Source organism: Phoca vitulina, unplaced genomic scaffold (assembly GCF_004348235.1).
Source record: "Phoca vitulina isolate PV1807 unplaced genomic scaffold, GSC_HSeal_1.0 scaffold37, whole genome shotgun sequence".
Taxonomy (NCBI): Eukaryota; Metazoa; Chordata; class Mammalia; order Carnivora; family Phocidae; genus Phoca; species Phoca vitulina.
Genome location: NW_022589740.1, coordinates 18,768,003 through 18,781,206, shown reverse-complemented (window position 1 = coordinate 18,781,206; position 13,204 = coordinate 18,768,003). Strand labels below are relative to the sequence as shown.

Genomic DNA, 13,204 nt, shown 5'->3' with positions numbered 1-13,204 from the left:
CTGATTTCAGCTCAGGTCATGATCTCAGGGTCGCGAGATCGAGTCCTGCGTCAGGCACCGCACAGAGTGTGGAGCCTGCTTAAGATTCTCTCTCTGCCTCTGCCCCTCCCCCTCCCATTTGCGTGCCTTAACTCCCCCCTTAAAAAAAAAAAGGGAAGAAGAAGAAGAACTATGTGTGATACTCACTTTAATGACAAAAGTTATCTTTGCCTAATGCCTGGGACTTCAGAAGTAGTCATATATGAGTACAACAAGCACATCATTAAAATATATATTGGCTATAATTCTAAAAAATGTTTTTGTGAAATCTACCAGGAAAATATTTTTCCTGTGATTGTTTCCTGCAATACACAGACATACTTTAAGTACTTTTGAACTACAATTACACAACTTATTTCCCAAAAAAGTGTGGCACTTAAAACTATATTTATTTAATAGTTGTCATTCAGTATTATACGTGTATTTTTTAAATTTTAGAAAATGTGGTATACTAACCACAAGCAGTATTAAGCAGGTACATTACTGAGCATGGGGGCTAAATTAACAACGGGCTTCTAAAAGTATGTGAATTTACCTCTCGTTCCTGTCAAATTCCAAAAAAAAATTCCTCCAACCACTGTCCTGTACCTTATATGTACTAGTACTAGTCTTCAGGGAATGTTTTTCTTCTTTCTAAATACAATCATTTCATTTTTAAATAAAAACGTTTTAAAATAAATTCTAATGCCGCAGCTGCCGTTTTGGCAGTGAGACTGTCACACACAGAGCCGGTGTTAAAAGATCAGATTAAGAGCCTTCAGACCTGGCACCGAGTGACGCTCGCAGCCATGCAAGAGTGATTTTCCATGCCTCTGAAGAGACAGGAAATAGAATTCATCTTCCTCTAATAACCTGCCTCCTCCCCTCCCTCCAGATTACGGTCCATCTGGCCTCAGGACAGAAGAGAGGAGTCTGATGCTCACAGAATGCCCAGAAGATGAAACGAGGTGGGCAATGTTCAGACACAAAACATCAGAGAGGCCTGGGTGGGACAGGAACAAACATGTCTGTGGCCCACACATTAATAGACACACACCTTAAGAAACTGAAAAAAGAAGAGCCAATTAAATCCAAAGTAAGCAGAAGAAAAGATACACACAGAATCAGGATTTAGAAAACCATGACACAGGTCTTCATTACACACAAATCAAGGATTTCAACCAAGAAATGTCAAAAGAATCTGGGAAATAAACAGTAAATGGTGAGATCACGATGCTGTCTTCCCAGCCTCAAGCAGAGAAAAGGAGTCCCAAATGTCTCCCCGTGGCTTTCCTCTGTGGGGTACAACTCCTTTCTTAGCCAATTCATTCCAGTCCGGTCTTGCTCGGCACCACTACCATTACACATTCTCCTCCTACTGGGCCTGCTCACACAAACAACACAACTCATGAGGGAAAACAACCTATTTGCAAATCAGCTCCACCAACACCCCCAAGACCTCCTTCCACTTCTGCATATAACCCCACAGATCCTGGGAAAATGCCATGGGGATAAGCTATACCACTGATTATAGATAGGGGGTCTACGCCTGCAAAGGCCCCAAGTCTCATACCACCCCAGGGACAGTTCAAACTCTTCCCTCCACCTGGGGTAGAACACCTCAGCATGGTTACAGCTCTGCGCATTATATACACATTCTTCCCATCCTCCATCTCCATAAAGCAGAGCTACTTCAACTAAGAAGAAACACATGCTGGTCTGGATTGGGCAAAGCGTGGCCCAGCTTCCCGAAGAAATGCAAACAGGCCTCTTAACTCTCCCTCATCACTCCACCCAATCTAGTCACAGCAAATCCTGAGCAGAAATAGGCAAATGGGGATATAGTGGGTAGTGGTTTTGTGGTCACAGCTAAAGGGCGAGAAAGACAACTCCTCCATTGTTGTTTGTGGTCCAGAAGAACCTTTGAATTCAGGATGTTAAGTCAGGTCCATGGTTTGTGAATATGAGCACCTCCGTGGGATATATATCTGATGAAAGGTACCCATGGTTACTGAGATCCAACCCAGTTCAAACCAAGTAAGAATTCACACAGTAATTCCCATTATCTATAACACACACCCATGCTCAAATACCCACTGCAGGCTTACATCAGCACATGCCCACTGGTGGGCAGGCAGATGGACAGCTCCCCTGGAAAGCAAGGCCACAACACAGCTAAAGAAGTAAAGAGTAGGAGGAGAGTGCCCCAGTGCCTTCTAGCCCACAACACACAGCTCGGTGGCTGAGACACACAGATACTCCATTAGTTAGCTTCTTGCCTTCTCACAGAAGACCTTACCTGAGCAAATGACGGATTCAGTAATCCAGAAGCAAAAATGATCTCTTGAGCACTGTCACCTAAACTTTGTAACTACCAAAAGCAAGCGAGCAAACAAAGAGGGGCAGAAGCCACAAGGAAGCCACCATCCACGAGAAATGCACCTTCTCATTCCAACACGAGCGCGTCTGCAGTGTGTGCTTCCACCGCTGGTGAGCAAGCAGCAGCAGGTGAGCCACACGACAGGCACGGGCCTGGGCGATGCGCGGAGTCTGTGGTACCCAGAGCACCGAGTCCACAGAGTCCATCCTGCGGATCTTTTTCCAAGTGCACGCACAGTGTTAGGACTTCGACAGGTAATAAGTTAACTTTTTAAAGCAGCTAGCCAAAAGTTACATTAGTTTGTTTACTACGTAAAGCACTTTCTATGGATGTGTCTTCTGCCAACTCTTAATGCCCAGTGACAAAAGTGTAGAACAAACCCTTCTGGGCAATATTTCAATCCACCTTATTAGATGCCATTATGAAAAACAGTCATAATTCTGAGCAACACTACATTGTCCAATGACAGCAAAATATTTTAACAATTGAATTTTGCTTCACACATTAGAAAATGTTCCATTATATGAACACAGTTATACTCCACTGAATGTTAATAAGGTGTAGAAGTTGGAATGTGAACACTGTATCCTAGAAATGTGCCATACAAACACCAAGAGACTGACAAGGCCGAAGAGTCAGTTCCACAATCCCTTTTCTGCAAAACCACTAAAATGGCACCTTCTAGCCCAGCATCTCAAACCAACTGCCTTACCTCTTGGGACAGGAAGGGAATGACTTGTGCACAGATCGCATTCAGCCTCTTGACAATCTCTGCCTGCATTAAAAAAAAGGGGGGGGAAAGGAAAGCAATAAAGAGAACAGTCAGCTGGTTACAAATTCCCGAAATATTAACAGGATGATATTAAAACACACTTTATATTCTGGCTGGCGTATTTCCTAAGGAAGAGGAAAACTCTCATCAGCAAGCCCATTAAAAGGAGGCAGTGACAACAGTGCCACATTAATAGCACAATTTATTAACCAGCATTCATCTCAAAAAGTCTACCTTCAAGCACCAGGACAACATAAAAAGGAATTTATTTTCATGACTGGAAATCAGTTTTCAACAGGACCCTTGTTCATTCTAATACGGTTTTTCATAAAACCTTGAGTTTTTAGTTTGACAGTAAAGATACATTCTTCCCACCATCCCAGTTTCTCCCAGTAACTCATTGGATTTCTACATTTGTGGCCTTTGCTTCAAGTCCCCAACCTCCCAAAAGAAGAGCACCCAACCAACCCAAATAAGTTGATTAACTCAGATCCTTAAGTTACAAATTGCTAGGGAACAGCATGTTTTCTTCAATCATGAAAATTTCCAAATGGGTCCCACCAGGGTTTTCACTGTGCAGAGGTAGACCATGGTAAAAATTTCCCTATACTTAACAGAAAGGGATTTGTGTGTATATATATATATATGGAAACTAACCTTCGGAACATTACTTATTCTTGAACTAGAGATCTGCCAAGTCCTAGCAACATCAGATAATAGTTTATTCTCTAATAATTTTTGTAAGTATAGAAATTTTCTATCAATAGGATGCTACAGTAAGTTAAAGAAAGAAAAAAAGAAAGAAAGAAAGAAAGAAAGAAATGCCACCACCAACTTTTCTTCAAAAATCTACTCAGAGCTTCACTGATGTTCATCTTAATTTGTATTATCAGATGGCTCCTTATATATTTCAGGATGGGACATGTAAACACATGGTTTTCCGATACACATAAACACAAAATATCTTATATTTTAAATGATGGGTGGGGTGAAGGACAGGCGAGAAGTGTCGAGAGGCAGAAAATGTAAAAGCAATTACTATTCCTGAGACATTCTTAAAATAAATTCCATCCAGGGTCAGTTTCTCATTTTATAAGAGGACAAAAATGCTCTTTTTCTTGCTAAGTCATTACCAGAATGACAGCGACACTCTCCTTGTGCAATCTAGGTTTCCTTCTTTCATCAGCAACCCTTTTGACTTTGCAGCTATGCAATCTTTTAAATGCCAGCACCTTAAAAACTTTGCCAGCCAAGAGAAAACACAAATTCACCATGAAGGAAGTTTCAAACCTAAGCTTTTCCTCCCAGCCTGCATTCCCAACCGCATGGACAAAAACCCAGCACCAGTAACGCAGCAGTGAAGAAGGACCCAACTGTGCTGACCTGATTTAATTTACCGCACTGGCCCCATGGAGCATTTAGCTATCCTTTAAGAATGCTTAAAGCACCATGAAAAGCTGCAGTGGGAATCACCAAACCACTCTCCACCTGGACAGACATAGCACAGTGGTTCTGGGTGAGATTCCAGTGTGAGCCGAGAGAATCGAGTAGCATTCACCAGAGAGCACTGCATCTCAAAGGCATTTGGCTGTTGAGCTTTTTGTAGGGAGAGATGGAGGGGGAGAGAATAAAAGATAATGAGACACTTTGGGGCAGACCAAACTGATGATTCTAATGCTTAGAACCATCTGCCAAGCATATTTTCCTCATTATGTTGTTTACATAAATAAAGTAGTCCCTTGCTAGGAGGGTTTAAAAATGTGTGGGCACATAAGAAAACGGAGTTCTTTAGTTTGCCTACATAATCTAGGCAATAAAAACTACTCTAAGGAAACTTGCTCGTCAGGCAAAATAAAGACCAAGAGGCATTTATTTGACCTTCTTCAATTTTGGGCCTAGGCTATTTTAAGTCTGAGCAACTGGAGAAAAAAAAAAAATCTGCATTTTTCTTAAAAGTAAGTGTAGAAAAGTAGAAAAGTAGATTTATTTTATTCATGTATATTAACACACATAACAGAAAAAAAGGGGAGGATCCTGCAAACTTTTTCTTTATAGGTCTCCTTTTGCTTGAAAGACTTCTTAATTTCTTTAAGTTGTCATGCCAATGGATTTTTCATGGTCAGGCTAATTGGCGGCAGGGGGGTGGGATGTGTGTGTGATTTCATAAAATTAAGCAGGTCATTCCTCACTTTGAAAGCTCAAGTTGCCTCGGAAACACTTCTGCTTCCATGGTCAACTAATTTTGCCTCTTTTGTCCCACAGGACCCAGCGTTAGGGAGGCATCATTTATTTACGGGCCTTTCCACTGGGCTTCAGTGATCAGCCAATAATACTGTGGACACACACTTCTAATGGCCTATGTTTTGAAACTGAGTCTAATCTAATGGCGTGGGGCCCAAACTCCTTTTCCAGCACAGCCATTAAAGGATGTAGGTTATTGCTGTTGTCACCATTGATATTTGTCATTGTAATGTAATTAGGGCCCTAAAATGATGCATTACAGCCCCTGGCACAGCTTCTATTAAAATCTTTTCTTCTGCTCACTGAACTGCGACCTGCTTTCTGATGAATAACAGACAGACAGCTTTAGGGTAAGGAGCAGATTCATCAAAGAAGTATTTTTCAGCTTTGGGGAAAGAGAGGGGGGAAAAAAGGCAACCTAGGAGGAAAAGCACTAGGGGAGGAAACGCCACAATACACATTTGAATTTCATCTGACCACTTGAAATTCTGATTGCATCTGATGAATCTTGCTTAGACAATATATTCCCAGTCTTCGAATCACATGGTTAATCAGGGCTCTAATCTGCTATCCATCAGCCTATGCCAGCGCTGTAGCTTCCAATCAAATTGATAGGTGATGTGGCTCATGCATCCCTGAGCAAGTACATTCACAGATAGCCCATTTAAACAGGCCAAGATTCTGAACTACTGCTGTTAGGGCGCTGCATGTTATTGTGGTATTCGAGGCTTTACAGACACTGCTAGACTATTGTCTTTAGATGCCCACGGTATTCCAAAACAGCATTAACGGCCCCAGTAAAAGGACAATTGTTCATGCCAAAACATAACAAAATAATTTGTTTTTACCGCCACAGTTTGTCGAAAGCATTAACAATTTTTGATATTTCGATTATGTCTTCCTCTACCCACCAAGACAGTCATTTAAAAATAAGTTTTACACATATTTTCCTACCCTCATTTCACTACCATTCTATTTCCTCCTCCTGTAATTTCCCACCTTTATGCCACCCTCCGGTAAAAAGAACCAATAAATGACCATCCCTACACACACACACACACACACACACACACCACCACCACCCCCCCAAACTGGGCAAAATATTTTAGAAAAAGGCATTCTATGAAAACACCTCGGCTGTGCACTCAACACTTGGCACATGAATGCTGACAGGCTAACACCTCCAAAATGGAGATGGCCAGTGGCCTAGTGGCATGACCAGTTGGTAATGGAACAGAAAAACATAAGGAAGAAGCTTTCATCGCTTTTTTTCTTCATACTCCAACTCAAGAACTGTTGGAAAATGCTTTAACTACCTTGCATCATGGGAAAGCAACATCATGCACTGAAAAGAATGCCACAATTCAATCATTAGATTAAAAAAGTAACAAATGCTGAAGAACACAATATCAAATACATATTTTCTTTATCACTTATAACAAATTACATTAGTCATTTAAGTAAGACAGAAAACTGGTTAAGCCTACCCTTGAATTGAATTACATCCCCTCAAATAGTTGTAATATAATAAAAATCTAATTTTTATTTAGATTATTTCCGCCTATGTGATTTCCTTAAAAAATTAAACAAATTTTATTTTTATGACATAATAAACTTGAGAGAAAATACAGATAACTTTATTTTAGTAATCAAAGAAATGTATCAAAAGCAATTATTGGTTTAAAAAATATTTCTTGGAGTTTTAGTCTCTCATCAAAATAGGAGCAACACTACTGCACAGTATTGTTGAAATAAAAGAGAAAAACAAAACATTATTAGGAAACCATTTTAGCAGCCAACCAGCAAACAACAACAAAACACAAACAATTATAGTTTCAGAAAAAAATTCTTGAAGAATAACATTTCACAATTAATTTGCTTTCTACAGCAGTTTCTTTGCCAAAAACGTTTTTAATAGAGACTCTACCTTATTAAGCGTTTATCAAGAACATACATTCACCAATTATATAAAACACTTCAAAAAAGTGAAGAGAAATTTCTTCTTAGTCTATCTGAAATCCTTTTTGGAGTAAGTACAAATAAATCCTGCAACCCTCTCCTTCACCCTTCTTTTACCTCTACACAACCAAAGACCGTAATTTTTTATTTCAATCAGAAAATAAATTATCTTCATTTGTTCATTTATCTGTTCCAAATTTTCTCAGAAATGGCCTAAATTCTGGAACTGATCCTGCTTGCCCCTAGATTAAAAAGTCAGAGGACTAATGAGAAATTCTTTCCGACTTAATAAAAATCCAGGCTAAACCTAAGGAAAAATACTCAAGTAGTACTATTTCTCAAAACTGACAACTCAAGGGCGCCTGGGTGGCTCAGTCATTAAGCGTCTGCCTTCGGCTCAGGTCATGATCCCGGGGTCCTGGGATCGAGCCCCACATCGGGCTCCTTGCTCCGCGGGAAGCCTGCTTCTCCCTCTCCCACTCCCCCTGCTTGTGTTCCCTCTCAGGCTGTGTCTCTCTCTGTCAAATAAATAAATAAATTCTTTAAAAAAAAAAAAAAAACCTGACAACTCAAGTTTTTATCTTGTTATCAAAATTCAACTTTACAAAAGAGATAAGCATACACAATGGATAAAACTAATTTTTGTGGGGCGCCTGGGTGGCTCAGTTGGTTAAGCGACTGCCTTCGGCTCAGGTCATGATCCTGGAGTCCTGGGATCGAGTCCCACATCGGGCTCCCTGCTCAGCAGGGAGTCTGCTTCTCCCTCTGACCCTCCCCCCTCTCATGTGCTCTCTCTCTCATTCTCTCTCTCAAATAAATAAATAAAATCTTTAAAAAAAAAACTAATTTTTGTATTAAAAAAAAAAAGCCAAACTGGAATTAAGGCATAGAGATTTAGACCAAAGGTACTGTCAGCTGGTAAGCTGGTAAACCAGATGCCTATGTTTTATTTTAGTTCAGGTACTTATTTGTACAAAATATTTTATGCTGCTTAATAAAGCAATAAATGAAGTGATAACATTGTGAGAATCAATTTGATAAAACATTTATCAGTTTCCATAAAGGACTGATTCAAACTACTAAGACTTTTCTTTTTGTAAGTATTAAGACTTTTAAAAGCTCTCATCATCCCACTTCCTCTAATAAGAAAGAGGTACTATCTAGGAGTACTCAATTAGTCTTACCTTGAACGATATGAAAGTGCCAATATTCAACCAATTTTTAGTCACCACCCAACCCCCGCCTCCTCCAGGGAGTTGAACTAAAGGAATGATTCTCCTGACTGTAATACCTCAAAGCAATGTCAATCTGCTGTGTTTTGAACTCGTATCTATGCTAATTTACAGAGTGCAAAGTATGCTATTAAGTACCCAGTATGTAGTTCAGTTCACTGCATACACTGAAGTACACTGTTTGTTTGTCCTAACAAGATATACGGGTGCTACTGTGTGCGATGCTAGCGCAAGAGTACGCAGGGCAATGCCCTTCCTGAAGAGTATCACGGTATACCTACATTTCATGAAACTATTCCGATCCGTCCCCAAGGTAAAGCTGCATTTTACTGAAGCATTTTTGCCACGAGTAGAAAAAAGTGCCCTTTCCTCTCATCTCTTGAGCTTTCTATAAGGTCTTTAAGGGAAAAGGGAAATCCCAGATAGATGCCTATTATCCTTACTATACCTTCTGGGCTCTGGTTACTGTGTTTAAATACAGCTCCAAATGTTTGAGAGTGATACATTATCAAGGTTAAGAATGACGATCATTGTGCCAGACATCCAACTACTCCTACAAGGTCAAATCATTTCGGTTCTAAAGTCTGAAAAACACTGTAACTAATGTTATCATGATTATACTCAGCTCCACCAGAGGGGAGTGGCAGGGAAAATGGGGGAAAAAGATGGGAGGGAAAAGTGGGATGTCAGGAGTAGGGAAAGAAAATGACTTTCTCTAGTGAGCTTGACTTCAGCCTTCGAGGAACAAGGTGGAGCTGGTCAGAGAACCTGATTACTCTGAGTCCTAAGACACCCATGCAAATGTTCATTTCCTCAGGCCCAGTATGTCACAGCAAGGTCTGCTAGCTATTGTCTGATTTCTCTTCTCTCTCCCGGTCTCTGAATCCATCAATCAATCTCTCGAGTTGTTTTCACCTTACTCTTTCCTACTGACATAAGTGTACAGGTGCCTTGGGATGCTGATTTACAATTAAGCATTATCATACTTAGCAAGAGTAGAGAGAGCAAAAGTATTCCTTGTATCCACAGCAGGTGAAGATCATCTACCTTAATTTTTCCCATCATGATCTATGTGATTAAACTATATGTGAGAAACACCTAAAGACAGAGGAACTTTGGATATTGGAATAAAACCAGTAAGACAAATAAAAACACTAATGGTCCTTACAAGCTCTCATCAAGGATACCTACACCTCCAAGAAAAGCAATAAACCGCCTTCTCTACACTGAGAGCCATGCTCTGTTTTTCAGTCTATCCTCTTACGTTAGGCTTAAGACCTCCTTGTCTGTTTTCTTCTTCTCTCCATTTTCCGGAAAACCTACGTCTATATCCACATTCCCCAGCATTTCCTTTTCTCTCGTCCTTTCAATTCTAGCAAGACCTCTATTGGTTTCCCCTTCCCCCTCACAATCACATAAAATTTCAAGTCTTTGAAGTCGTAACTGTCAAGATACCCTTCCAGCCCCTTAGACTGTTTTCTCACTTAGATAAATAGCCAGCTCCTATCAAAACCAAGTTGTGCCCCTCTGCTTGAACTCACGCTGCTCTGCCAAACGCTCCCAGGGTCCAGGCAGAGCAGGCAAGTGAATCTGTGGGCCCCCACCTGGCCTAGAGCAGAAAAGGGGAAAATCATCCAAAAAACGGGGGTGTACAAAGCATGCAAGGATGAGGGAGAGGTCCCTGTGCCTGATCTTCCCAAGGCTCGCTGCCTACTCACTTCTTCAGTCTCAGCCCATGGACACCTCACACATCTCCACTCCCCATCCTCCGACTCCTCCCAGTCATTCTCAGGCCCAGTACAGTCCTTTCTCCACGGCGTTTGTGATCGTCTGAAAGCATCTCACATGTTTTTGTTTACATGAACAGAGAGTAGTGCTTCTCAAACTTTAATGTGCGTACTAATAATCACCCAGGAATCTTGTTAAAATCTCTGCCTGAAGTGGGGCCCGACAGTCTACGCTTCTAACAAATTCCAAAGTGACACGGACACTGCGGGTCTAGAGACAGCACCCTGAGTAGCAAGGTTCTACAGAATGCAGGCTCAGTGAAGGCAGAGATCTCGGTCTACCGCCCCCCTGTGTGGTAAGTAGAAGACACCCAAAAATATTTGTTGAATGAACAGAAGCAACCGCAGTTGAGTTAGGTGGTAGGAATCTCCTAAAATCTTTCACAAGCACCCTAAAATTGTTTGGGAATAGTTAGAGCACTTCACTCGTAAAGGAATATCCACCTGGAAGACCTGCTTGTACTCTGGTTTGGTTTGTTTACCTTCCCAACGCACATCTTTTCTGGCATTTAGGATGCCATGCTGCTCCAAAAGAATAATAAGTAATCACAGTGGGCAACAAAAGGAAATGCAAATTCACTCCAGACAATTCCTGACTGCTAAGTAAATGACTACAACTTCCATTCTGAAACCTTGGCAGGACATGTGTTTTAAAAGGTATTTTAAGAAACATGATAAAAGGAGATGCCACTCAACCTCCTTCCTGAGATCACTCACACCAGACTGCTGATCACCTCACCCACAAGAACTGGGGTATTTGTTAGAGAGCACAATGAGGGAACACCTCATATGCTGAGTTAAGATAAATCTCCACAAGGGTATGTCCAGAGTAAAGCTGGGAGATAACTCTAACAGCCCAAGGAAGGGCCGGGCCCGAGCCATGCACTGGCGTCCATGCTAGCACAGGAACTAAAAAGAGCAGTTCCTGGTAATTCGAGGCATAGCGGGTCACACTCGAACTATCACACATGCAGGGCAGTTCACACATGCCAACCCCACTCAGAATGTGGTCAGAGCCAGGCTTCAGGAGCCATAGACACAGTGGCAGCAAGAGGACTCCTACAGAGAACACGCCTTTGGATTCCCTTCCAAACAAAGGCCAGAAATTGCTGGGACCCATGCATAGATTCAAATATGCAAATCCCCTCCCTACCATCCCTGACAAACCTGTTTGAATACCCTCACTATAGGGGGATATTTTTCCATAGAATGTACTAATTCCTGACAGGTTTTGTGGCTTTTGTCCTTGGTGCAGTGTATCTCACACAAAAGTCCACCATCACTCAATGATTCCTCACCCAAACTCTCTGAATGACTCACATAGGTGTGACTCCCACAGGCGGAGAGAAGCCACCTGTGACAGGCTGGTTAAAAAATTTAAAAAGAAAAAAGAAGTCCCACACCACAGACTGAGGCCTCTCTATAATCAGAAAAATAGCATTATCTCTACAGTCAGGTTCATATCTACTTTTTCCTTTTTTTTTTTTAGTACTTTACGAGATAGGTTGAGAAAATTAAAAGTATAAGAAACTACTACCATCCCTTTTGTTCCTGTATTTCTAGCTACTGTTCAAATGTATTTCAAGCTGCTTTTAATTATACTGTGCAGGCAGTTTAAATATTTAAACGTGTACCTTAGAAAAAGCCAAAACCACAAATGTATGGCTGCCTTTCTGTCCATTCAACAAATATTTATTAAGCACCTACTATTTGCCAGGCCTACTTTAGGTGCTGAGACACAGGGGCGAATAAGACAAAGAAGTCCCGGCTGTGGTGGAGTGCACCTTGTGGGGGAGGGAGCCAGAAGCAGACAGGTAGACGCAGAGGAATTTCAGATCCGGGAAGTGCTGAAGAAGGTACAGTGGGGGTTCTGAGAGAGAAGCCTGGGGCAGGGCATGGGTCTGATTTGGATGAGATGAATAAAGGGCACATAAAGAACTGACTTAAAAGCTGAGATATGGCTGGAAGCAGCATCGCCCAGAGCAGCTTCTACACAGCGTCTTGCAGATGTTGTTAACAGGTATCATACTCCCTGACCAGATGACCTCACCGGGCTTAAACAGAGTTAAACAGGGTCCTTTGCTGTTGCACACCTCAGACCTCCCATTCGATAGCGCTAGTTACAAATATTTGGAAAGGAGCGCAGGAAAAGCGGTACCAATCAAACTTGACTGCAGAACCCTTTCTTCTCAAAGCTCTTAGAGCAGATCCCACTTTGTGGGCAACTCTGAGCTGGTCAATGGTTTCCAGGCCTGGCTGTACACCAGCATCGCCGGGGGATCTTTCACAAACACCAACGCCCAGGCCTCACCACAGACCAATGAACTCACACTCTTGGAGGGCAGAACCCATGCTTCAGTGCATTATTTTAAAGCTCCCCAGGTGATTCTAATGGCAGAATTGAAAACCATTAAGCTAGAGCACAGGAGGTGTGCAATAAAAAAGGGAGTGGAAAATAAGGACAGAAAGGGCTCACAGGGTCAGCCTGTGGAAGGTCCTGAATGCCACACTGAAGAGCCTGAACTTTATTTGCAAGGCAGCAAGGACCTATCAAGGACAATTCCTGGGAAAGCTATGATAAATACCAGACAGGAGGTCAAGACACTCCAGTGCATTTCAGCCCTCCACCCCCTTCTTGTCACTGATTATATTTGAATGGCGGTGGAAGAGATTTATAACCACAAAACATACCACAAAAGGAAAGATGGAGGATGAAAGATAACTTCAGAATAGGAACAATATGAAATCCCATAGCACCACAAACTTAGGAAATTCAACAAGACGTTTTCAGATTCACTCCTACTCTAAGCTAGCA

General features: G+C 41.6%; 1 protein-coding gene across 3 annotated transcripts in view; it reads right to left on the bottom strand.

Annotated features, from left to right (window-relative positions):
* Window positions 1-13,204, bottom strand: part of TLE4 (TLE family member 4, transcriptional corepressor) — a 141,300-nt gene that overhangs the window by 103,212 nt on the left and 24,884 nt on the right. For all 3 annotated transcript variants that reach the window (XM_032427663.1, XM_032427664.1, XM_032427665.1), the window contains exon 5: window positions 3,111-3,173. In XM_032427663.1, the coding sequence (XP_032283554.1) occupies window positions 3,111-3,173 (63 nt within the window). The remainder of the gene's footprint in view (window positions 1-3,110; window positions 3,174-13,204) is intronic.